We start from the raw sequence: 25,750 nt of genomic DNA, 5'->3' as shown, positions 1-25,750 counted from the left end.
GCCAGAAAGGCCATCCACACATAGGAGCCATATCAAAAATAGAATGTACAAGTGAATGTGAAACCCTGACTTATCCAGAGGAGCAGTAACTCTAAAATATAATCCACTCAATGAAAGCCAAATAGAAAGCAGACATAAAACAATGATTATGACGATGATGATGATGATGAATGCAAGTGGAAGTGAACCAGATAAGTCAGAGGGTATATAATTAGTTTGGAGTATCATACTTCTAAGTTCAAATCCCAACTGAGCGGACTCTTCAGACAGGATCAATAAAATAAATACTACTGACATTAGATTAAATCAACTAGGTTACCACTCTTTGACATCATCAACTGATTGATATTAAATTAAAGAACAGCAAATCAAGATTTAAAAATTTACTTTATAATTTCTATAAGTGGAAGGAAATATTCCAGTATCTATACATCTACCAATATTTACATCTGAAGTTTAACTGATAGTTCCATATTGTAAAATAATGGATCACCCACAAAGCTAGCAAGTTCTGAATTAGACATTTCTTATTTAGAAGAATTCTCTGAACACAACCTTACCAGTATCAGTTTGACAATGTTAAGATCTTGTCTGATGCTTGTTTTCCTTTCAGCCAATCTATTCACTAATTACTATAATTCATAAAGCCAGCATATCTTCAGGTCCTTTGGCATAATGCTTAATGAAAAATGATTCTCATAGGTAGGGTGCTAGTACATCAAAAATAACTTTTACAGAGTTTCAATGAAAATGAATTATTGTTCATTTCTCAGAAACATAAAAGATGGATGTAGTTTTCTCCCAAAAATTTGATAGGTGATTCAAATTAATATGCTGGCATATAATATGATGTTGCTGTACTTCTTTTTATAAGTATTCTTCAAAAATCTCAAAACACTAAACATGGATAGTAAAATGGATACTTCATTGGGAGGATGAATATTTCAGTTGTTTGATCAAAGCACTACCAACTCACTGAATTATCCTGCGAGTGACTCAGTACTCCACACACACTTTTTGTACTCTTAAAAGTGATTTTCAAGTGGTGACTGTGCCAAGGCCTTTTGCATTTTACAAATATAGTTCATAGATGAGATTCCACACAAACGATCCCGCTCAAAAAAAAAAAAAAAAAGCCTCATGTGTCACCCGCACAAGAGCCAGTCCAGGGGCACTGGCAATGATCCCGCTCGAAAACATACATCAAAAAATCATACGTAAATGCATACTTATATATATATATTTTTTTTTTTAAATAATAATATTGATAAGAGTAAAAACAAAGGTAAGAGTGAAAATATAAATGATAATGAGTATATGTACACAGAAAAATCAGTTAAAACACCTCTATTTTATACAAAACCCTAAATATGTATACACAGACACACACACACACACACACACACACACACATATATATATATATATATACACACACACATTTTCTCTCACCGATACACGCGTATATATAAAAACACCCTTACCGGTATGTTCATACGTACATAAATTTAGTATGTTATGGTTGTTACAAGGGTTTATGAAGATTTAAAATATACTCTAATTAAGGTTAATAAATTACGAAAGTATAGATAAATAATTAGAATCGTAAATAATTTTAATCTTCTAACCTTTGAGGGAAAAACTAATATGTTTTATTAGAACTATTTTAAGAATTTACTTATTACAGGTAAATATGATAGCGTTTTATAAAAACCTTTATTGCTATTTGAATGCAGAATATGTATGTTTTTGCCAGTGTTTACATTTGTAAGAATGTTCTATGAAAGTATTTACCAGATAATTCTTTGAAAATAAAATAAAAAGAAATTCTGTTACACAGAGATCGCAGAATTTTCCACCCTTTTCATATGGCTTAGAAATAGAAAGAATAAGCCAGTCTAGTTTAAATTTAATGTTATTATCTTTAAGATCCCAAATTAGTTTGCTAAGGCTCGTGGTATTACGTTTGCTTCTATCTCTAAAGGATGAAAATGGTTAGAAATTCTAGTGGATAAAGGTGTAGAGGAAGAACCTACGTAAAAGTGAGTACTTTTGGGAGTACTAACTTGACATTGGTAGATAGTGTTTCTGAGTTTCACATTTTCACTTAAAAAACTAATTCTTTTGGAATTGACTTCTGAAATAATGATTTTGTTGTTATGACTATTACTATTATGTGTCGTGTTATTAATATTGTTCCCTATATTATTATTATTAGTGTTATTATTGTTATTTTGGTAAGGGTTAATAATGTTTGGTTCAATGATATTACTGTTTGAACTCTCTAGTGGATGCAAAAGCCTCATATTGTGTGCAGATATTATCTGTGAAATGTTCTTCATGTTAGAGAAACCGAATCTAACCTTGTGTGTATTTATGACTTGGGAGTAATGAGAGTGTTTAGGAAAGTTCTTATTTATAGCGTTTTGGAACTGGGATACCAAGTTTGATTTTACATTTTTACTGTAAGGAAGAACTACCCAGACATATTTATTAGGTTCTGGTTTAGAATGTTTTCCGGTATTGTTTATAAATAGTCTTAGTTTATGATTATCATTGAGACAAGGTTTTATTTGACTTTTATTTCCCTTATTTCGTGAAAGGATGTTAATCTTGTTGCTATCGTTAGGTAATTTATGGTTGGGGTTATCTTCGTATTTATTGTTATTATTTAAATTAAAAGCTTTATCATTATAACTATTGCTGTTAAAAATATTATTATTAATATTATTATTACTCATATCGGTTTCATAATTAGAATCTATATAATTAACCTTTTCTCTGTAACCTGCTTTTGATAAAGCTAAATTGTAAAATTCAGCCTCCTTATTGAAGATGCATTCATTCGTAGAAAGATTGGATAGTCTAAGAGAAATATTTTTGACCAAATTTCTCGTTACTGAATTTGGATGATTGTTGGATTTACTGATATATTTTAGGTTAGTGGAGGGTTTGTGATACGGGAAGAATGTTTTAGTGTGTAGATCTAAAGTGACGTCCAAGAAGTTAGCTATAGATGTTTCATCTTCAAATACTATACCAAAGCCCATTCTGCTAAAAAACCTAGCTAATTTATTTTTAACTTTTTGTATTTTTTGATTTGTGGTGTTCTCTAAGTATAATAGACAATCGTCTCTGTATAGACCACCCTTAACATTTGGGAATTGGTCTTCTAATTCGAATAGAATGTATGTGCATATTAAGTCAGCTATTTGAGCTGAATCGGAACTTCCCATCGGGACGTGTGTGTATATATATATATATATATATATATATATATATATATATACACAAAGTATGGGGGTTTAGTGCACAGGTGATCTAAACAATTACGTACGCTAGATAAGTATTGTAATGGATTACTGGGGCTCCAAGGTTATAGCCGAGATGGTAGTTATGGAGCCATTGAAGATTTCTGATGCAGTGGATGTATAATAGTTAAACAGGACGTTTAACATTAAGGCAAAGAAAATATTATTATAGGAAGAAATTCAAAATCTTACAGCTATTTCTGGGCTATCCCCAAGTGTGGGATATTGTCATCAGAGACAAATAGGGGAAAAAAATATGGAAAATGAGAATGGTATATATCAATAAGATGACAACATAGAGGAAGAGAGTAAAAGAATAAGGAAATGGAGAGAGAGAGAAGAAAAAAGAAGAAGAAAAGTTCATAGTTCAACTTTCCAAAGTTATAGAAACCAGAGCATGAGTCCTTAGGTGCAATCTTGCGTAGATCCATTAGCGTAAGTCTTTAGGTGCAATCTTGCATATATCCATGTAGGTTAAAGTCCTGATATAGTAGACATCCCAAGAAAAAGATGCAAACATATCAATGTTCAATAACAGAATGGTAGCAGAGAGGTAGATAGCCTTAAAATCCCCCCTAACACACTCTGTCTACCTCTCTTTCTATTTCTTTTCTTTTCTTTTCTTTTCTTGACTTTTACCAATTAATAGCCACCTCTGCTACCATTCTGTTATTGAATGTTGATATGTTTGCATCTTTTTCTCAGGATGTCTGCTATATCAGAACTTTAACCCACATGGATATATGCAGGATTGCACCCAAAGACTTGTGCTCATGGATTTACATAGGATTGCACCTAAAGACTCATGCTCTGGTTTCTATAACTTTGGAAAGATGAACTATGAACTTTTATGCTTCTTTTCCGTATTTTCTCTCTCCATCTCCTTATTCTTTTACCCACTTTCTCAATGCTGTCATCTTATTGATATATACCGTTCTCATTTTCCATATTTTTTCCCCCTATTTGTCTCTGATGACAGCATATCCCATGCTTGAGGATATCCCAGAAACAGCTGTAAGATTTTGAATTTCTTCCTATAATAATATTCTATATGACTTGAGATATTGCCTTGCCTTAAGGTTTGACATCTTAAGGGGTATACTCTTTATGTTGCATGTCTCGTTTCTCTGTTTGCTTTTTTCGTTGTTTGAAAAAAGTTTGTTTTCTGTTTTTGTTTTTATGTTTTGTTCCTCATAGTGTTTAATGTTTTTTTTTTTTGATGTCCATGTATGTATACATATAGATGTAAGTATGTACATATATGTATGGATCATCGTCATCATCAATGTCCGCTTTCCATGCTAGCATGAGTTGGACGATTTGATTGAGGACTGGTGAGCCAGATGGCTACACCAGGCTCCAATATGATTTGGCAGAGTTTCTACGGTTGGATGCCCTTCCTAACGCCAACCACTCCGAGAGTGTAGTGGGTGCTTTTATGTGCCACTGGCACAAAGGCCAGTCCGGCAGTACTGGCAACGGCCACGCTCAGAATGGTGTATTTTACATGCCACATGCACAGGAGCCAGTCTAGAGGCACTGGCAACGACCTCACTCGAGTTTTTCTTTAAAATTAAAATTTGTTTTTTTTTCCCCATATACTTAATCTCTGTATTTTTCCATGTAGAATAAAAAAAAAAATTTCGAAAAAAAAGTTGTATACAATTAGAGTGTCACATACTGAATTTGAGTATGACAGTAAGATCTGGGGTGTGAGGTCTTCGTGGATGTCTATAGCAACTCCACCATGGCTCTTTTCCCTTCTGTCTGTTTGCAGTATGGTATATTTTGCTATGTGTACTCCTGCATTCTCTATATCATGGCTCAGATGAGTTTCCACGAATGCTATGCATAGGGCTTGATTGCATGCAGCAAGGTCTCTCAGGAAAAAAACTTTGCTTTTGTTGTTGTGATGCAACAGGCCCCTAATATTTAGTAAAAATATTGGTGTGACAACTGTGCAGACATTAAGGGAGGCCATCCCATGTCAGTTAATTGTGGTGGTCTTGTGCAGTGGTGGGTAAGGTTCCTTGTTTGCACTTGTTGTAGCCAGGTCATACTCAAATTCAGTATATGACACTCTAATTGTATACGTAAGACAACACAATATAGTCATATACAATACATATTGCCCACCGGATGCTCCAAACCACATAGGCAAGTTTGAAGATTGCCTCACAAGAATTAAGAAAATCCTCATGAAACTGGAGCACCACATGAGTGTATTTCTTATGGGTGATTTCAACTTCCCCAATATCAAATGGCCTGAAGGCCTCGTGCTTTCAGGAATGACTTGTTGCAAACAAGTACAGGTAGAGTTCCTGCTCAACCTCACCAATGCCCTATTCATGGAGCAGGTTGTGCTCAGACCAAATATGGCGAATAACATTTTGGATCTCTGCTTCACATTAACTCAAACCCAAAGGCCTTCTTTCATTATGCCAAAGAAACAGCCTCAGTACGCTGCAAAATTTGACCCCTCTTCCAGCAGGATGATTCCCTCACAGATAGTCCAATCAGGATTAGTGAGGTACTGATGACCACCCCATTGGAACACAGACAAGTGAACAAACCAGTAGATTTCTTTGCTGCCTCATCTATAACCAGTGAGGCAGTTACAATGGATTACATCAACATTAGCAAAGAAGATATACTACTAGCCATAGATGAGGTGGATGCAAACTCAACTGCTGGTCCTGATGGTTTTCCAGCAATCCTCCTCAAATTGTGAAAGCGTGCCCTGGCGAAACCACTACAGATGCTCTTCCAGAGCTTTCTTGCAAATGGCAGGCTGACAAGCAAACTGAAGGGGGGGAAAAATATGCCCAATCCATAAAGAGGGAAGCAGAGCAGATGCTAAAAAATATAGGCCTATGTCTCTGACTTCACACATCAGCAAAGTCATGGAAGGGATAGTCAGAGGAAAACTAATCGCATTCCTTGAAGAAAATAACTTGCTGAGTGATACTCAGCATGGGTTTCAACGAGGTAGGAGCTGCCTGACCCAGCTCTTACAGCACTATGATTTGGTGTTGAGGCAGTTACTCAAGAACTCAAATGTGGATGTAATATATCTTGACTTTGCAAAAGCTTTTGATAAAGTGGATTATGGTGTGATATGCCCCAAACTGCATGATCTCAGCATAGCTGGTGAACTTGGTGAGTGGTTACATGGCTTTCTGAAGGATAGAGGTCAAGCGGTGGTGGCCAATGGAGCCATCTTAAAGAAAACAAAAATAGTGAGCAGTGTTCCACAGGGCACTGTATTGGGACCACTGCTTTTCATAGTGGCCCTCTCAGATATGCCCTCAGCTGCCCGGATAGCCACCCTTGCTAGCTACACAGATGTTATGAAAGTCGCACAGGAAATACAGAACCCCAGTGATGTAGCACACCTGCAGTAGGAGTTGGACTCAATTCACAGATAATATACAGTTTAATGCTGAAAAATTCCAAGCCATGCGCTACCAGTGTTCAAAACTGAATGTAAAAATTACATGGTACACTGGTCCACAGGGGATTACAATCCCAAAGCCTAAATCAATGATCTGGGTATCGACATGAGTGATGATACTTCTTTCCAAGAGCACATTACCAGGATGGCGACAAAGTGCAGACAACTGGCTGGATGGATCCTGAGAATGTTCAGAAGCAGAAAGAAGGAAACCATGATAGTCTCCTGGAGAACATTCATACTCAGTTGCCTGGACTACTGCTCCTAGCTATGGTCACCCAACAGCATAAAATTAACAGTGGACCTTGAAGCAATCCAGTGAAGCTTCACAAAGAAGATCGTCTCGTTGCAACAGCTCAGCTACTGGGAAAGGCTGAAACAGCTAAGACTCTACTCCCTGGAGAGAAGGCGGGAGAGGTATGCAGTAATATACATCTCGAAGATCCTGGAAGGAATTGTGCTAAATTTTGGCATTGAAAGCTACATCAATGCCAGAACGGGTCAACACTGCTCAGTGCCAAAGATCCCAGCAATGCCATCGTATTGCATGCAACAGCCTGAGTTTCATGATCTCGGCATAGCTGGTAAACTTGATGAGTGCTTACATGACTTTCTGAAGGATAGAGGTCAGGCGGTGGTGGCCAATGGAGCCTGAGGCACCTACACAAAGTGGATGTAGGCGTTTTCAAATCAAACCTGGACCTCTTCCTGTCAAGAGTCTCAGAAGAACCTACCTCGCAGCAAGAGGTGGAAATGAGAGTAGTGATATCAAACTCTCTCATTCACCAAATGTCACATATTAGAGGAGGCTCTCAATAATAACAGTGTAGCAAAACAGTGGTGCTCCAGTATGGCCACAGCTCTGAACTACATTATATATATATATATATATATATATATATATATATATATATATATATATATATAAGTAAGTAGAGTTAGCGGTCGGAGTAAACGTCTAAGGGATAAGAATATCTGTTATTACTAACGGTGTAAATTAACTATATTAACCCTCGGCACAGGTATGCAAGAATACTATGCAGACAGGATACAGGCAATAACAGAATAAACAAGAGTTTATCAGGAATCAAATTTGAAATGAGCAGAAAATGGAGAAAACGTTTGATCAACAAACAAATTGACTACCATCGGTTAAATATTTTTTAATACAAAGCTTGAACATTGCTTACAGCCATTCCTGCTGCCAATGTCAGTTGGTGCCACCAAAGAAAATTATGAGAATAATATTTGTCATCATTATAGCACATCTGATCTAGTACATGGAGCTTCATCAGGGTGGATGTCTAACCCATGCCAGTATGGAAAATGGACATTAAATGATGATGATGATGATGATGATGATACATAGGTCCTGTTTTCATGAGCCTATGTATAGGATGGTATCACACCATCCTTATCTAACTAACCAATTCACTCTAGTTTGGCCCTTCTGTACTATACTGAAGATCATCTCACTTACCCTAATTCCCTAGCCCTTCATAGGTCTATGTTTACACAACACACTGACTGCATTGAGCTACTCTAATCCCACTCCCCAATACACAACATCTTCATCCTTCTGTACAACCAGCCAACAATTTCTTCCATAAATTGTACGAGGAGATGAGGTAGCAGTTTCTGTTGCTCTCCCATCACCTACTCTTTTGTCCACCTCTGCTATTGCCAAACTATACCCCAAAAGATGCTGCCTCTTACAATAGACACCTGCTCCTCCCACCCATTCATTTCAGCCTATTTGATGCCATCACTCTTTCTCACTCTGAATCCCTTTCTTGGCCACCTAATCAAATGTACGCATCCTAAGTTTCTGAGTTTTCTTCCGCACTTACACTCATGTTCCTTTCACCCATTTCTGATTTTGCTGCTGTTATCATTCTTTCTTATATACCCCTCCTCCTCCTCAGTTCACATGTCTTAAGTTATGAAATACTTTCTACATTTCCTGCATGCAAGGCACCTTCTCCTCCCCCACCGCCTGTTCTGGTGCAACAAAAGAAAGCTGCCAAATTGTGCCAAATTGATGGATTGGTGAGCATGGCAACTTCTCCAATGCTGGTGTCACACAAAATAAACTCTGTAAAAATTTTTTAATGGTTGGGAGATTAGCAGAGAAAGTGTAGAGCTGTAAGGTCCCTATGGTCCTGTCTCATCAAAGACTTTTTAACTTTCTAAAGTTAGTACCACAATAAAAAATAAAAAAACAAATGCATCTTCTTCACTTTGGTTAATGAAAGGGAGGGTAGAAATCAAACCAGATGATGTATACAAGTTTCAGTTTCCCAGATCAAGTGGGTTCCAATAACATGATTTAGACTGTAATGATCCATCTAACACATGCCAGCATGAAAGCAGACATAAAATAATATGATGATGAGGATGATCACATACATACACACACACCAAACACGTTTATATTATTTTATATTATTTCTATATTTCAACATTGTTCATAAGCTTGTATTTCATTTCTATAGACCTGGAAAAATAAATACAGCTATCATACTAAACCATAACCAGACAACATAGCTAAGGGAACTGTGTCATATTTTCAAGTAATTAAATGACTTTCATTATGCCATAAGTGTCTTTGATAAAGACTGCCCAAATAATGTATACTATCACTCATAAATTGTATAAGGAGATACTTCAACACTAAATATCTTCTAGATTTTATAACACAGGTGCTGATCTTCAATGGACAGATTCATTTCACTACACAGGTGAGGTTTAACTGAAGTCTTCTCAAATTACTTTTCTATCCACTTTTTAGTATTAGACTAAGCACTCTTTGCTCCCTCTCTCTTATATTTCAAAAACATGCACCATATATCATAATTTCCTTCCTATTGTCTTTAACAATGAAAGTTGCTTTTATCTGAGTATTTTATCTACCATTTAACAGTTAATACATATGGTATCTAATCCAGACAAGACAGCTTGATTGTATAACAACTTGTTGTTATTTTTTTTTTACCAAATACTTTATGCATTGAACATTTAACAGCTCTTTGTTCAAACTTTGCATTGTCACATCAGTTTTTGTACATACTCTTATATACATATATTTCTTACTTCTATAAATCTGACAGCAGCATGAATGACTATTTTATTGAGGAGGTGTAATGAGACAGAAACATGTATGGCGTTGTTCCTGTCTTCCTCCCTCACTGCATTGAATTTTTATAATTTTAATTAACTGGGACTTTGGTGCATCAACACATTTCAAAAAACAAAAATAATTTCTTTGATTTGTCTCCCTTGCTATTATTTGGTTGAATGAATTAAACATTGTTCAACAATGTTTACCTCTCTACACTGCAGGTGCAGCCTTGACTAATTAACATCATCATGCTCATTATATTAAGTTTACTAGTGCCTTTTTTATCATATAATTGTGTTGACTAGTCTATATGAAACAGTAAATAGAAACATCAAGCTTAAAATTTTAGCTGGCTTAAAAGTAGGTCATTTCAAGTTCAAGTAGAATAAAAGAAACATACTGCTGTTCAACATAATTTTTTTTTTAAATTATATACTTATTAGCATTGGCTAAGTCTGGGAGATATTGTCTATAATTTATTGATACAGCTAACTAAATTGTACAACATCAACTCAAAGATATCTATATTTTTCAGTCATGAATGGATTCCACTCATTAAATGCACTTGAGGCAGTAACTCATTGTGGATTTTACTTACTCTTAAATAAATGTAAATAGACTGATAAAATATCAGCCATTGGTTGTGACAACAGTATTTAGCTGCTTAGTTGTAAATATCTAAAAATACATGTTATATATGCAATATATTATTCACTATCATTTGAAGATATCACATGGATTAATTCAACACGGTATACAAGCTCACTTAGTGGTCAATCACCTAAAGATATAGAATGAAGTATTGCAATACAACATTCAAAGTTATCTAGTGATCACTAAGCTATAGATATTGTATGGAACAGGGCAGCACAATTTACAAGGTCACCGAGATATCATTACCCTTGAAATGTCATTAGCACAATATACATGATAACTAAATAGTCCACTTAAGTTTGCTTTCAGTGAACCATTCAACATATCAAACACAGGATTTATTCAGCCTGATTACAGCTTACCAGGACTAACTAATATAGAAACTTTCAAACATATTGGGTTCAACCTACACTGCTGACTAACAGTAAAATAAGCATTGATGAACCAAAGAAAAATCAAACAAAATCCTCACAAGATTATTTTCCATGTTAAATGGTATATCCATTGATCTTATGTTTCTTTTATAATTTTATTTTACTTGTTGCTTCTCCATTAAAACAAATGGTTAATCACACCACATATTCTCTTAGTATTATATATAAATGTCAGTTACAGTTTAGAAGGGGAAATGGTCTCAAAAGTGAAAATTTTGTTTTCGAGATATATACCCCATTAATAATGTCAACAGCAACATGGAGTTCTTACACTGTTACATCATGAATTTATAGTAGGAATATACCGGATGTCCATAAATTATCTTTACAACTTCCACAATTAATTGTATCTATTAAAGTTGAGATCCAATGGAGCCTGTGGAGAAGTGTTCTGATGTTTCTAATAAAACTTTGTTTTCCAATAAATTTCAGAGTTATCTTTATTTTCTGGGGGGGGGTTTTTCTGAATTTTTTAAATTGTAAAGATAATTTATGGATACCCTGTATAGTTAACTGAATTTATTTTATCAGTTGTTCACTGGAATAATTACAGATATATTGACTTCAGCAAGATTTGAACTCAGTATGCAAAGGAATGTAACTATAGCTTTTTGAAAAACAATAACTGTAATAATATCTAATATTTACTTAAAAATGGAAAACCATTTAGTGAGATGGATTAGAAACCATCTTAAATATAAAATAAAGACAAAAAGAAAGAATAAAAGTGACTATATCAACATATCTTGAAGAGAAGCTATGCAAGATTGTAGCATTGTTCCATGAGCTGATAACTATTGTTTCAAACTGTTATTATATACTATTGCACCAACAATCCATACAGATGTAAGAAACTTGATAAAGACAGCTTTATTGAAGAAAAGTCTGACAAAACTAATAAAAGATTGACGAGGAGTGTGTACTTTTAGAATCTGATTTTAAAGAAATGTGACTTGAAAAGAATATAAATTCTTTCACTTTGAAAATATAGTATAAGCATCTTCCACTCTGTGGCAAGCAAAAGTTATTTTGAAAAATGACAAAGAGCTTTTATTAGTTTTAAATCTTATCTTTTTTTTTTTAAATGCCAATGGGCTCAGTCAGTATTAATGGTAATGCGAAGAAAAACCTACTCAATCTCAGCTTTTCCCAACAGAGTTGTTTGTAGCAGAAACATGCAAAACATGCTAGTGAGCAGATTCATAAACTGATAAAATACTTCTGGTATAAACAAATTTTCCAGGAATATTATAAGCAAGAATCCTATCAGGTCCCAAAATAAAACATGTATAACACAACTCACATTATTAATGTAAGTTCTTTAAAAACTAAATGGATAAAGTATCAAACCACGAGAATTTATATCCACTGCACAAAACTCATCACTTTTCCATGCCACTTTCATTAAGAAAAAGTTACCTGCAACAGACTAGCAACCTATCCAAGGAGAAATTCCTCACATCTGTCTAATATAAAGTACAGCAGCTACAAGCCACTGAGAGAACCGCTATGTGGTTGTTCGACTAGCTGGAAACAACAGTTGAATCTCTCTCAAATCGTACCCTGCCTACAATATTATATAAAAGGGGTGGGGCACGTTGGATAAAGTAGCCCTAAACATACTTATAAAAATTCGTCGGTCATAGATCAGAGTTGACCTGGAGCTAAACCACAACAACAACAGAAACCACAGTTATAATACTGGTTTTCTATAGATCATAGTGGCTCCTGAAAGGATTACTGACTCAACAAGTGATAACCACCCCATTAAAGTACCAGTACTTAGATTCCAACCAAAACAGGAGTTCACAAATATATATATTGGCATTGGTTTTCATGTAATATCTGCTAAATAGTACACAACGTGAGGTTAAATGCCCTCATTTCATTAATATACATAATAATAGTAATCTAATTGTTAAAACTCAGCACTAAATCAATAATAATTGTTATATTTCATTCTGTTGTATTTACTTCGGTATTTTCACGTGAAACAGGTTCTAACTAATTGAACTGGCGGTGAACATTCTGAATGTATAGAATGAACTGCAGAGAACAATTGAATAAAATGAAGGGTTTGAGTTCATTGACAGAAGATTTTTTTACTAATATTGCTCTCTGTTAAATATTAATAAGTTCAACTATCAGACACCTTAGTATTAACAGCATAAGTTTAACTATCTGACAACCTTATCAACAACCCCCAAGTGGTAACTGGAATGACAAGTTGTTTCCGTCTGTTATAATGATAAGGGAACGAGCAACCCAATTAATTTTCTTTTGGTTCCTCTAACAAAAGAAAATAAAAAAAACTACAAAATATATAGGAGGAAACTAATGAAAAACTGTTATTCGGTTACTCAAGTGAATCGTTTATCATAATCTCAACATTACAAAACCGCAGTTAGTGTCTATGACATGTGTTTGTATATAAACTTAGCGCATAAATATTTTACACGCGCGCGCACGTTTCACATTCTTTTACTAGCTTCTGTCATTGAACTTAATACATATAATGCTTTTAAATGTAAATATGATTTGATATGATTTTTTTCCCCACACAAATGTAAAGAAACGATACTAGCAGTCATGCTTCTCCCAAATAACGTGAATGAAAAATGTTATCAATGGGATTCGCTCGCATCTAGTGTGCGAACTCAACTCGCCGGGAGATCATCTCTGAAGCTCTCGCCATATAAACGACTTCTTGAGAATATTATTTCATATCCGTGTGTGTTTAATATGAAACAGTTATCAAATCGACTATTAACGTTACCCGGTATTGTAAAACAAACATCTATTTTGGGTTAAATTTTGCCCGTTTGACAAGTGGTCGCCTAACAAGATCGTGCCTGTTCGGGTTAGGATTGAATGTCAGTTTTTGTTGGCTAAAACATACTAAGTATTGTATACTACCAATGACTAAAACCAATATCATATATATATACATGTGTGTGTGTGTATTGTAATATCACGTTTTAACTGTAATTACAATCTAGCTTGCCTTCCTGGAAATGTAAGCTATAGACAAACTTATTACAAAGTGTTTATTTGAAATTCACTCTTCGCTAGGCTAAATATTTCAGTCATAAATTCAAGATTTCACAAGTCATTTGTCATATGTTAACTAAATTGTTCTGTATGGGTAATCAATGCTTACTAGTCATCTGGTCAACCTCAACAGGTTCTGAAATGACTATGTTATATAATTACATCTGAACATATACAGGAGAAATGTACTATTTCTGCTATTTATCGCTTATTGATAGTGTTAAAAAAAAAAACCCTTCTCTCCCTAGTTTGTACGTGTGTTCAATTATTAATAACTAAAGATTTAATTGTTTTGGTTATTATTAGAGTTAAGAGTTCTAATTTTAACTTGAATACTATTTATTAATTTTGACAGTTGTGAAAATTCCAAGAGAGAAAAAAAAAAAGAAAGACGTGCAGGCAACCGTTATATAGTGATCAATCAGTATTGGAAGTGTTCCTGGTGTTGATGGAAGAAAAGATAAACAACAGCTGGAACAGGTGGATATATAATCGTAAAAGGTTAACGGTTAATCATGGTTTATACTGACCATTTAGGAGGTGTGGGAATAATCAGAAACAGTGGAACAAATGATGCGGAGAAAGTGGTGTAAAAATTTGACAGTTAATATAAGAGGTGATTTAGATACCAAGAAATGATTACATATTAAGGAAAAGAGTAAAGCGGAAAAAAAAAGAGAGAAAAGGAAGGAAAAAAACAGAAAGAGAGAGAGAGAGAGAGAGAACAAGGAATATTGGAAAGATTAAATAGAATAATTCAGAATAAAAATAGTATGGGGAAATCAAAGACTTCAATACATTGAATCAACGAGAAAATTCGACAAAGTTAAGGGATGACAAGAGGTTTTGGTCATGAGGAAGAATGTAAGTAAATACTTACCCCAGCGTGGAAATAAAGCCACATACGCTGCCTTCAGCATAAAGAGATACAATGTCTCCTAAATGTAGGAATGTGTTAGACATTTTGTCAACCAAGAATGACACCAGTTGACCAATGCCTCTTAGACGACGACGAAAGGAAACAAAACAAAACGTGGGAGGGTAAAAATAAAGAGACCACCAAACGTCACCTTAAAGTCTCCATCTCGAACACCAAATCGACCTTTGTAACCACAGTAGTGATATTATTTACTATCTGATAATCAGCTATTTCTCTTTAAACAATCTTTACTTTCATATATATATATATATATATACATATATATATATGTCTGTGTGTGCGCAGAGAGAGGGGGCGGGAAAAGAGATAGCGAGATAGAAGAGAGTGGAATATGAGTGACTATATTACACTTTCTTTTCCACTCATATTATATATATATATATATATATATATATATATATATATATATATATATATATATATATATATATATATATATATATATATATATATATATATATATATATATATATATATAAATATATATATATATATATATATATATATGAGAGAGAGTGAGAGAGAGAAGGAGAGAGAGAAAAAGTAATGAATAGCCCAGAATGGGCGTGGATAAAATAAGGTTTGCAGAGGATCAGTTCCTAAACCTGATGTATTTGTCAATATATAAATATATTATACGTTATTATGAAAATGGAGCCGTTTTTAGCAACGTGCGTGTATGTGGGTGTGTTTGTGCAATGTTCAATTATAGCAAATCCTGAGTGATTAGAAAATGTGTAGGAAGACTGATGAGATCGGTCTGATGACAGTATGGTGGTAGAAAAGGTGGTGACAAAAATAAAATTTAAAAGAAAAAGGACTACTGGCGAGAGAACTGATAAATCGCGAGGTTTCTACAAAAGTAGAATTTTGAGTAATTCTTCTCTTATTGCCGATTTAAAGGGTTGTGAGCGTGTCCTGTAAACATGTAGTGGTTCGCCGAGACATAGCCGTTCAAAGCGGAAGAAAAGAAGATCCAAATTAATGTTCAATCGACTACTAAATAAACCGGGATATCATCGTAGGAAATTAGTCAACCACCTGCTTTGTTTCCTCTTGCAATTATCAATTAACAGAACAGGCTACTTATGAAACTTTGTTTTTGCTTTTGTCTATATTTTGTTTCATTTTTGTTTTTCTTCGATTACATTTCTGAACTGTTTACTGGAGAGAAAAAAATAGGGTTAATAAATAAACAAGACAGAACTGTATGTAAATACCAAAGTAGAGTTTATAGCTACATCAAATCATGTATGTGTATGTACGTGTTAATGTTTTCTCTTTCTTTCCTCCTCATTCACAAACTTCCCCCTTTTTCTTTCTTCCCTCCTCTCATTGTAGTTCTCTCTATTTCTCTACTAACAAACGAGAGTGAGAGGAGAAGTTTCATTCGTTAGATGTGAATAAGCTTTCCACCAATTGGAAAGCTTCTTCTATTTCATTTTAGTTCTATATTCGGTTATTTTTCTTTAATATTTATCATTTTTCTTCGATCTTATCTTATCTTCCAGTAACATCCTCATTCCGATCAATCTCGGCTCTTTTAATTTCCCTTCTTTTTATCCACCTCCTGCCTATCTGCTTCCCCCATTTCTCTGTTACTGTCTGGATTCAATTCCCTCTTTATCTCCTACGTCTCACTGATTTCCACTATTCCATTTTTTTAACATGTCTCTCTCTCTCTCTCTCACTCCTCCCTATTCTCTTTTCTCTTCCTCTTCTTTCTCTATATATCTATCCAGCTATCCATACCTATAAATGAATATGCACTTATCTATCATTCTTTGACTTTCTTCTGATTTTTTATTTCCTTTAATCCATTTCAAAATTTACCACTGTTTTCTCTCTTTTCTCCACCACTTCTTCAATGTTCTCATTACACTTTCTGTTAGTCTCTTTTTTTCTCCCCATTTGTGTGTGTGTGTGTGCGTGCGTGTGTGTGTGTATGTGTATAAACAATCTCTCAATGCTCAATTTATTATTCCTCCCGTCTCCTTTGTTCCATTTATCTGTCTGAATCATCTCTTACTGCTCAATTAATTTTTTCCTCAACTATCTTCCTCTCTATCTATTTCTCTCTCTCTCTCTCTCTCTCTCTCTCTCTCTCTCTCTCTCTCTCTCTCTCTCTCTCTCTCTCTCTCTCTCTCCTACACACACACACACACCTTACTTTACCCAATTGTTGCCTTGATATTTATCAAGTCTGTTCAACATTTCATTCCACCCTTCAGAGTCAAATGATAAAATAGGTTTTGAAATAATGAAGCTGCAAAACAAGTCATCATCATCATCATCATCATCATCATCATCATCATCATATCTAAAAACAAAAATTAATAACTGTTGCAACTGCAAGACATATCAAAATAATTTTACCTAAATGACTACATTTTCAGTTCAAATAAACTTTATTATCAAGGATGTTCACTTTTATCATTTCAATTATATTGTATGCTTCTAAAGTGAAGGTGCATGCATTGTGTAGTGGTTTGTGTTTGGGGCACTTCATTTCCCATTACTTCACTCCAACTCTGCTGAAAATAAACACCAGCGACAGCTAGAGGTAGAGTTAGAATTTGTGACAGATTTACATTTCATTCAAAGCTTAGTCTTGTACTCTCAGCCACTTAAATGTCACGGAATCAAGGATAAGCTCTGGCCTAAATGAGCCTGTAGGCTTGAGATAGACTTTTATTTCATGGATTTTTAATTATTTTATGATTCAGAATTGTCGCATGTCAGGCAAAACGCTTCGTGGCATTTCATTTGTCTTAATGTTTTGAGTTGAAATTCCGCCAAGGTTGACTTTGCCTTTCATCTTTTCAGGGTCAATAAAATAAGTACCAGTTGTGTATTGTGGTCAATGAGCTGGCTCATCTCCTTCCCAAAATTACTGGCCTTGTGCAACAATTAGAAAACAATGTTTTATGATTCAATTGGGTGGTGAGCTAGCAGAACCATTAGCATGCTAGACAAAATGCTTTATGGCATTTCACCTGTCTTTGTGTTCTGAGTTCAAATTCTGCCAAGGTCAATGTTGCATTTCATCTTTTTGGGATTGATAAAATAAGTACCAGTTGAGCACTGGGGTCAACGTAATCAACTTACCTCCTCCTCTGAAAATACTGGCTTTGTGCCAAAATTTGAAATGTTTTATGATATAGTAAGTTGGTAAACTAACTAAACTGTTAGCACATCAGGCCAAATACTTAGCAGCATTTCATCTGTCTTTACATTCTGAGTTCAAATTCCACTGAGGTTAACTTTGCCTTTCATCCTTTCAGAGTCAATAAAATAAGTTGCAGTTGAGTACTGGGATTAATGTAATTAGTTTACCCACTCCCCAAAATTGCTGGCCTTGTGCCAAAATTTGAACCCTATATTTTATGATTCAGAAATTCTATTCTGTATTTTACAAATGAATGTACACACTAAATTGTAAAATATTATATTGATATATTTATATTTGTGATGCTCCTCTGTGACACAGACATAGCTATGTGCTTAAGAAATGCCATGATTTCTGGTTTTATTCTATTGCAAGGCACATTGGTTAATAGCTTCAGTTTGGCCAAAGCTTTGTGAGTGAAATTTAGTATGTGAAAACTGAAGAAAGCCATCAATAGAACTACTCCTATTCTTGGGTGGAAAACTTAATATATCACCCAATTCAGTACAATTCTCTGGTCCTTGGATACCTTGAGTGGAATCCACTCTGTTGGAAACCTTCATCCAACAATTGACGAATACCCTAAAAAGTGTTATGGCTGCTATACTTCCACTTTGAATTTATTATTTCTTTTTAAGAAAGACTTGTTCTCTCTCTTTCTCTCTCTCTCTTTAACTACTTATAATCTGATGAATTGACAGATGCAGTATTCATTTGCATTCTTTTACATTCAAATCCTGCTAGATTTGCCCTTCCAAAGTCAATAAAATACGGGAATCTATTTGATTTGACTGTGGTGATTCCAACTATCCTGGCTTTATGCCAATGTTAAAAATCATTATCTATGATTTGAGAGACATATCAAAAATCTCCCTTCATGCTTCACAAAGTATTAGATACAGCTTAGAATACATGTATGCAAATATTCCATGCTAACAATTACAAATCCTAGTATTATTATTTTCTAAAACATGAATGTATCTCTACTTATAATTAACATCCTGGTTAACTTAAACTTTTTATAACTATCATATGTATAACCATTCCTGCTTTGAATAGAGCAATAATATTTCTGTTCTATTACAAACTAGCAATTCTTTATTGACAGTTTAAAAGTGGCCATCAAATCCAATGATATTATTTTCTCTGATATTATCAGATGACACAAGTCATTGAGTAGGCCTGTATGTGATCACTCAACCTGCTAGAAGTAACAGCCAAACCTCTCTCAAATTGGGCTGCACCATCTTAAAACAAGACACAATTTGATTATGTAATTTGTTTTGGTTGTACCTGTTATAAATGGCTGATAGACTCACATTGAACTTGTTTTAATGCTTTCGATTGTACAGCTGAGTTAGTTTAATGTGTCTATTTTCCAAAATGCTTCAGCACAACATTGTAGTTATATAGCAACGATGTGTCAATCATTAAAACAATATTGTTATTTTTATCACAGAATATTATACTTCACTTGCTGTGTGCTCAATAGCTAAATGTTAAGCTAAAATTTCATTGAATTTTTATGTTGTTATCTTCTGAGACAAGAGGATCTTCGTAAGAGTACCATAGAAGCGTTTCTGTAAGAAACTGATAACAAACAGGTGATCAGGAGTAATCACATTTTATTAACTCTATTTTTTTCTCTCCACTAAACAGTTCAGAAATGTAATTACAAGTGTTGTTGTTATCTTCACTGAAAATATGATATTCTATAATGCTCCACTACATTTACAGAGTGATTATCTCACCACTAGTTAGGCAAGTATGGTGACATAATATGCTTCACTGATAAGGTTTATAGGACCAAAACATGTCCGCAGTTGTCTCCCATACCAGAATAATGTAAATAATATTTGCCATTGACTGCAATATTTTCCTCACCATCTAATTATTTCTTATTAGCTTTTTAATCCTCACTACATTAAATAAATTAACACTGGCTTAATTATGAGATAAAGATAGTTGGACAGATTTATGGCTACAAGCCAATCATTTCTTAATTCTGAAAATGAATCCTTAAATAATAAACACTATCATTTGGATAGATTCTGTTTAGATTTCTTTAGAAGTTCATTGTTCTATATGTTTGGCTTCAAGTATGATTGCTTCAACAACTCCTAAAATACATGTCATTGATGTATCATGCCACATCAGCTCTGATCAAGTAGTTCTAAGACAAAAGTTGTTCCAGCCATGACCATTTTGTGATTTTTTTTTACCAATAAAGAGCATCTATAACATTATCCTTTCTTTTAAAATTGCAGGGTATTACTTGAGGGAGATTTGGCTGCTATTTCTAATAGTTGGGTGACTACATAGGGACAAGTCTTTTGACAGATGGAGAAATTTTGTATTTAGACTACAAGTTTGACATTTCAATTTTCAGTCACCTTATTTGGAGAATTTTCCTGACGCATAGATCCATCAGTATGAAATTTCTGAATATATTGTCTCTTATGGTGCAGGTGTGGTTGCATGGTAAAAAGCTTGATTCCCAACTACATAGTTCCAGGTTCAGTCCCACTGCATGGCACTTTGGGCAAGTGCCTTCTACTATAGGCTTGGGCTGATCAAAGCCTTGTGAGTGGATTTGGTAGACAGAAACTGAAAGAAGCCTGTAGTATATATATATTATCCGAAGTGTACAGTGTTCTATATCTATCATGGCTGATCTTATCGATTGGTTTCACACTAGGAGTATAACAGAGTGTTAGGTAACAATCTGATTATATAACCCTATTCTCATCAGAGGTAGCCATATGAAGGTATGTGGCCTGGTAGTTAGGGTGTTGCACACACGATTGCTAGATCATGGGTTCGATTCCCACACCTGGTTGTGCATTGTGTCCTTGAGCAAAACACTTCATTTCACATTGGTCCAGTCCCCTTTTGATCAGGGAGAAGTGTTGGCCTGCTCATCTAGCCAGCGAGTTGGCACCATTTGATGGCAAAAGCAATGCAAAACGCATTGTGACCAGTGATGTGTAACAACACCTGATAGTCTAGTCGGTCACGTGATCACTATATATATGTGTGTATGTATATATATGTGTATATATATATATATATATATATATATATATATATATATATATACATGCATACATATATGGGGTGTTGGCTATTTTTGTTTTAATTTTGGATTTAGAATTTTTATAAAGTATTCTTCTTTTGCCTTTCGTAGTTGTACATTTTTATTGTTTATTTTGTAAAATGGGAATATTTTAAATTTGCCATTTGTACAAATATCAAGATGTTCACTGCATGGGACATTCATAAAAGATGAATCCCTAATTTGTTGTTTATGCACATTTACACAGCTGGTGAGTTTCCTTTCTGTCTCTCCAATGTAGTTTCCATTGCATTGTGGGCATGTGATGCAGTAGATGAGATGTTTTGTTTTGCAATTCATGTCTGCATGCACTTTTAATTCCTTCCCATTCTTGAGTCTTTTGGTTGTCCCTTGCTCAATAAATTCACATGTCTTACAACGGGGGGTCTCCACAGTTGGTTACTTTCTTTTCCAAATGTGAATCTCGCCTTTGTTAGGAGTCTCTTGAGGTTTGGTGGTTGTCTTCGACTGTTGATAATTTGTAATTTTTTAATTTAAAAAATCACAAAAAATTAATAATTATTACAGACTACAGTATCTAATATGCGAAGGTGCTATTCACAAGAGATTTAGCTGTAACTTCTGGATGGTTGAATGATCACATAAAGGCTACCTATTGACTTGGGTGATCTGTGGTGGTCAGACATGATAAAATCATTGAACTGGAAGGCCTCTTTTAGAGTGTCAATAAAGAATTGCTAAATTATAATGGAGCAGAAAGAGTTCTAATTCATCCAATGCAAGAATGGTCATACATTTGATATTTATGAAAGCTATAAGCAAATAAATCTGTAAAATAAAGAGACAGAATTTCTGACAATGAAATAATTATTTAAAAGAGGATACATGTAGTCCTTGTACAAAAAGTCCTTGTACTGATTTCCTGATATTTCTTTATTTAAACTAGTTAAAATTTAAGACTTACCTCTTCAATTGCATTTTATAGAAGATTGGTAAATGGGGTCAAATGAGTAAGAATAAATTAAAATAAATTATGGATGCAGTTCTGATACAGATTGAATGAAACTTGATTTGCTTATTAATCTCAACAACTTCCCCATGACAGGACTATAATTAGGATCATGGTAATTTGGTGAAAGAGTGACAATACGACAACTTACTCATGATCTATAGCTAAATTAGGGGCTCATTTGTCAATACATCCTACCTTAAGATATTTTTTTATATAGTTTGATCAGTAGGAAGATGTGTACCCATGGCTTTTGCAAGCTCTCCAAGACTAATAACATTGATCTAATTGATGTGTTCTTCCTTGAACAACTGCAGTAAGAAACATGGAGTGAAAGAAAATTTCAGAGGAGTGGTGTTCAGGAGAGGAAGGACTGGAATAATGTTAGTGAGTAGTCTTGATATTTATGGTAAAAGGAAATGATGTGGATTAAGTGAGCTGGGCCTGGGCAGAGGCCACATGTGATAGAGCAGATTTGTGGATCATTAATAAAGAGAAGACTAATATAGATGGTAGCCTAGAAATAGTAGTAGTTACTGAACTTTACCTGGGGGGTCAATGTAATTTCAAATATATGACCCAACGCTTTTTGTACCTAAAAATCAGTAATTTTATGTTCTTACATTTTTTTTCACACTCAAATATGATGCTACTATTCAGTTTAGACTTTGATGTTTATTATTAAATGTCTCACATTATATACCGGTAATTACAGCAGTATTTTCTTCCTACATTGTAAGTTCAAGGGTCATCTTTTTCTTCCATGCCTCTAGAGTTGATAAAATACATATCAATAATATATTAAATTAAATCAATAAAATGCTATACAGATTTATGGCTTTGTGCCAAAGTAACAATTCATTATTGCTACATTGCTATTCAGTAAAAAAAAATGCTATGTTCCATATATTAAATATTGGTGGTTATAATCAATTTTGTATATAAGTGTTGGTATATTCAATATCATGAGTGTGGTTAAACTCAGTATTACTAAGTGTGGATATATTCAATATTATAAAGAACTATGGTAATATATCCAATATTATTAAATTATAAATACATGTAAATATGTGTGGCTGTCTTCATTTGAAGAACAGAAAATGAAACATCAGTCATAACAATCATAACTGAAAGATTCTTATATATTATGTGTGTGTGTGTGTGTGTGTGTGCATGTGTGTGTGTGTGTGTGTGTGTGTGTGTGTGTGTGTAGCGTATGTGTGTGTGTATATATAATTGTGTATTTATTTATGTATTGGATATATATATGTATGTATATATTAGGTTGTCAAGAAAGTTCTTCTGATTTTTAACCTTTCAATTCAGATGCACATATCTCGGCTCAAACAAAACTTTATTAACCAAAATAAACACCATCAGAATCAATACACTTTTGCCAACATGAAACAAGTTTATTTATGCCAGTAGCATAAAAATCCTGCGTTCTGGCGGCGATGAAGTCGTTGAAGGCGTGTTTGGCAATGTCTTGGTTTTTGAAGCATTTCTCATGCAGGAAGTTGTCGAGATGCTTGAAAAAGTGGTAGTCGGTAGGCGAGAGGTCTGGTGAGTATGACGGATGAGGCAGAGTTTTGTAGTCCAATTCGTTCAACTTCTACAGGGTCAGTTGTGCAACGTGTAGCCGAACATTGTCATGGAGAAGAATTTGTCCTTTTCTATTGACCAATGCTGGCTGTTGTTGTCAGAGTTTCTTATGCATTTCATCCATTTGCTGACAGTACTTTTCTGCCATAATGGTTTCGCTTGGATCCAAAAAGCTGTGATGGATGAGACCAACCGCAGACCACCAAACAGTCACCATGACCTTCTTTTGGTGCAACTTTGGCTTCAGGGAGTGCTGTAGAGCTTCATCAGCGTCCAACCACTGAGCTGAACATCGCCGGTTGTCATAAAGAATCCACTTTTCATTGCAAATCACAATGCGGTTGAGAGACGGGTCATTCTTGTTGCGTAAAAGAAGGGAAGACAACACTTCAAAACAGCGCTTTTTTTGGTTGTCGTTCAATTCGTGCAGCACCCATTTCTCAAGTATTTTTGTTTTTCCAATCTCTTTCAAGTGGTTGGAAATTGTTGTATACATTAAGTCCAATTCAGATGCAAGCTCTCGAACAGTTGTGCGTCAATTGGCTTCGACTAAGGCTCTTAGTTGATCATTGTCAACATCCGATGGCTGACTACTACGCTTATCATCTTCAAGACTCTCGTCACCACTACAAAATTTCTTGAACTGCCATTGGGCTGTACATTCATTACTGGTTCCTGGGCCAAGTGCATTGTTGATATCGCAAGCTGTTTCGGCAGCTTTTCAGCCTAGCTTGAACTAGAATAAGAAAATTGTGCGAATTTGCTTTTTGTCCATGTTGTATTCAACATTCCAGAAAAAATAGCCTAATTATTCAAAAAGAAGAAGACTAACACGATTAGATAGAGTGAAAAACAGGCTTTAAAATGATATATAAAGTCAAAGTAATTTAACAAAAATTAATTTGAAAATACATCATTTAAAACCAAAATTTAAAATTCCACAAGAACTTTCTTGACAACCTAATATATATATTGTGTGTGTGTGTGTGTGTGTAATTATAAATTTTCTTATATACACACACATATATATATATATACATGTATATGTAGAGAGAGAGAGAGAGAGAGAGAGAGAGAGAGAGAGTGAGGTTTGTGTATTTTAGTGGAATGAATTAACGCCACTACTTTTTTCCTTTCCATTTTTTAAAGACACAGTTCTTATTGTCAAACCACTAAGCTATGGGGATGTAAACACACCAACACCAGTTGTTAAGCAATGATGGGAGACAAACATAGGCACAAAGACACACATGTTTGTTTGCTTTTCCCCACAGCTTCTTGCTGCTAATGCCACCAAAAATTAACAATATTACCATTAAAGGTGTGACAGTATAAAGATCTTTTGGATGATAACTGACAAGGAATGAGCAACGTCCCATCTCATGTATGAATTTTCGATTTGTTCCTTTGTTGTGTTTCTGTTTAAATTTTGGAACTTACTATATATACATACACACACACACACACACACACACACACATATATATATATATATATATATATATATATATATATATATGTACATGCACACACACTCATATACAATGGGCTTCTTTCAGTTTCCATCAACCAAATCCATGCTAAGACTTTAATCAGCCAAGGCTATAGTAGAAGACACGCCCAAGGTGCCACACAGTGAAACTGAACCCAGAACCATGCGGTTGGGAAGCAAACTTCTTACCAATCAACCATGCTGTGCCTATTTTGTGTGTGTGTGTGTGCACGTGTGCATGTGTGGTCTGATCAATAAATATCCGGATTGTTGCCATAGTAATGACGATAAAGCATGCAGAGTGAAGCTACTTGGCACAGATTGAACTCTGCTGTGCATGTGCACTAGGTTTTAACATTCTAGCTCACTTTTGCTGTTTACGGCAGTGCTTGGAAGGAAGGTGTGTAGTGTGTGATCATTGCATTAACCATGACAGA

The 25,750-nt window shown here is 34.6% G+C and overlaps 1 protein-coding gene and 1 pseudogene across 12 annotated transcripts in view; both read right to left on the bottom strand.

Annotated features, from left to right (window-relative positions):
• The window catches only part of LOC106882671 (inositol 1,4,5-trisphosphate-gated calcium channel ITPR1), a 312,035-nt gene extending 296,701 nt beyond the window's left edge, over window positions 1-15,334 (bottom strand). For 8 of the 12 annotated variants that reach the window (XM_089347459.1, XM_089347464.1, XM_089347462.1 and 5 more), the window contains exon 1: window positions 14,906-15,218. In XM_089347459.1, coding sequence (XP_089203585.1) covers window positions 14,906-14,988 — 83 coding nt within the window. In that variant the 5' untranslated portion in view covers window positions 14,989-15,218. Of the gene's footprint in view, window positions 1-14,905 lie in introns of all 12 variants that reach the window. The other 4 variants (XM_089347463.1, XM_089347470.1, XM_089347460.1 and 1 more) reach the window with 2 other exon arrangements.
• An 8,584-nt stretch (window positions 15,335-23,918) lies between these two features.
• Window positions 23,919-25,200, bottom strand: LOC128247116 (histone-lysine N-methyltransferase SETMAR pseudogene; annotated as a pseudogene).
• Between the last annotated feature and the right edge of the window lie 550 nt (window positions 25,201-25,750).

This window comes from Octopus bimaculoides, chromosome 2 (assembly GCF_046866305.1).
Source record: "Octopus bimaculoides isolate indiv1 chromosome 2, ASM4686630v1, whole genome shotgun sequence".
In the NCBI taxonomy this organism is placed as follows: Eukaryota; Metazoa; Mollusca; class Cephalopoda; order Octopoda; family Octopodidae; genus Octopus; species Octopus bimaculoides.
This window is presented reverse-complemented; position numbering and strand designations above follow the sequence as displayed.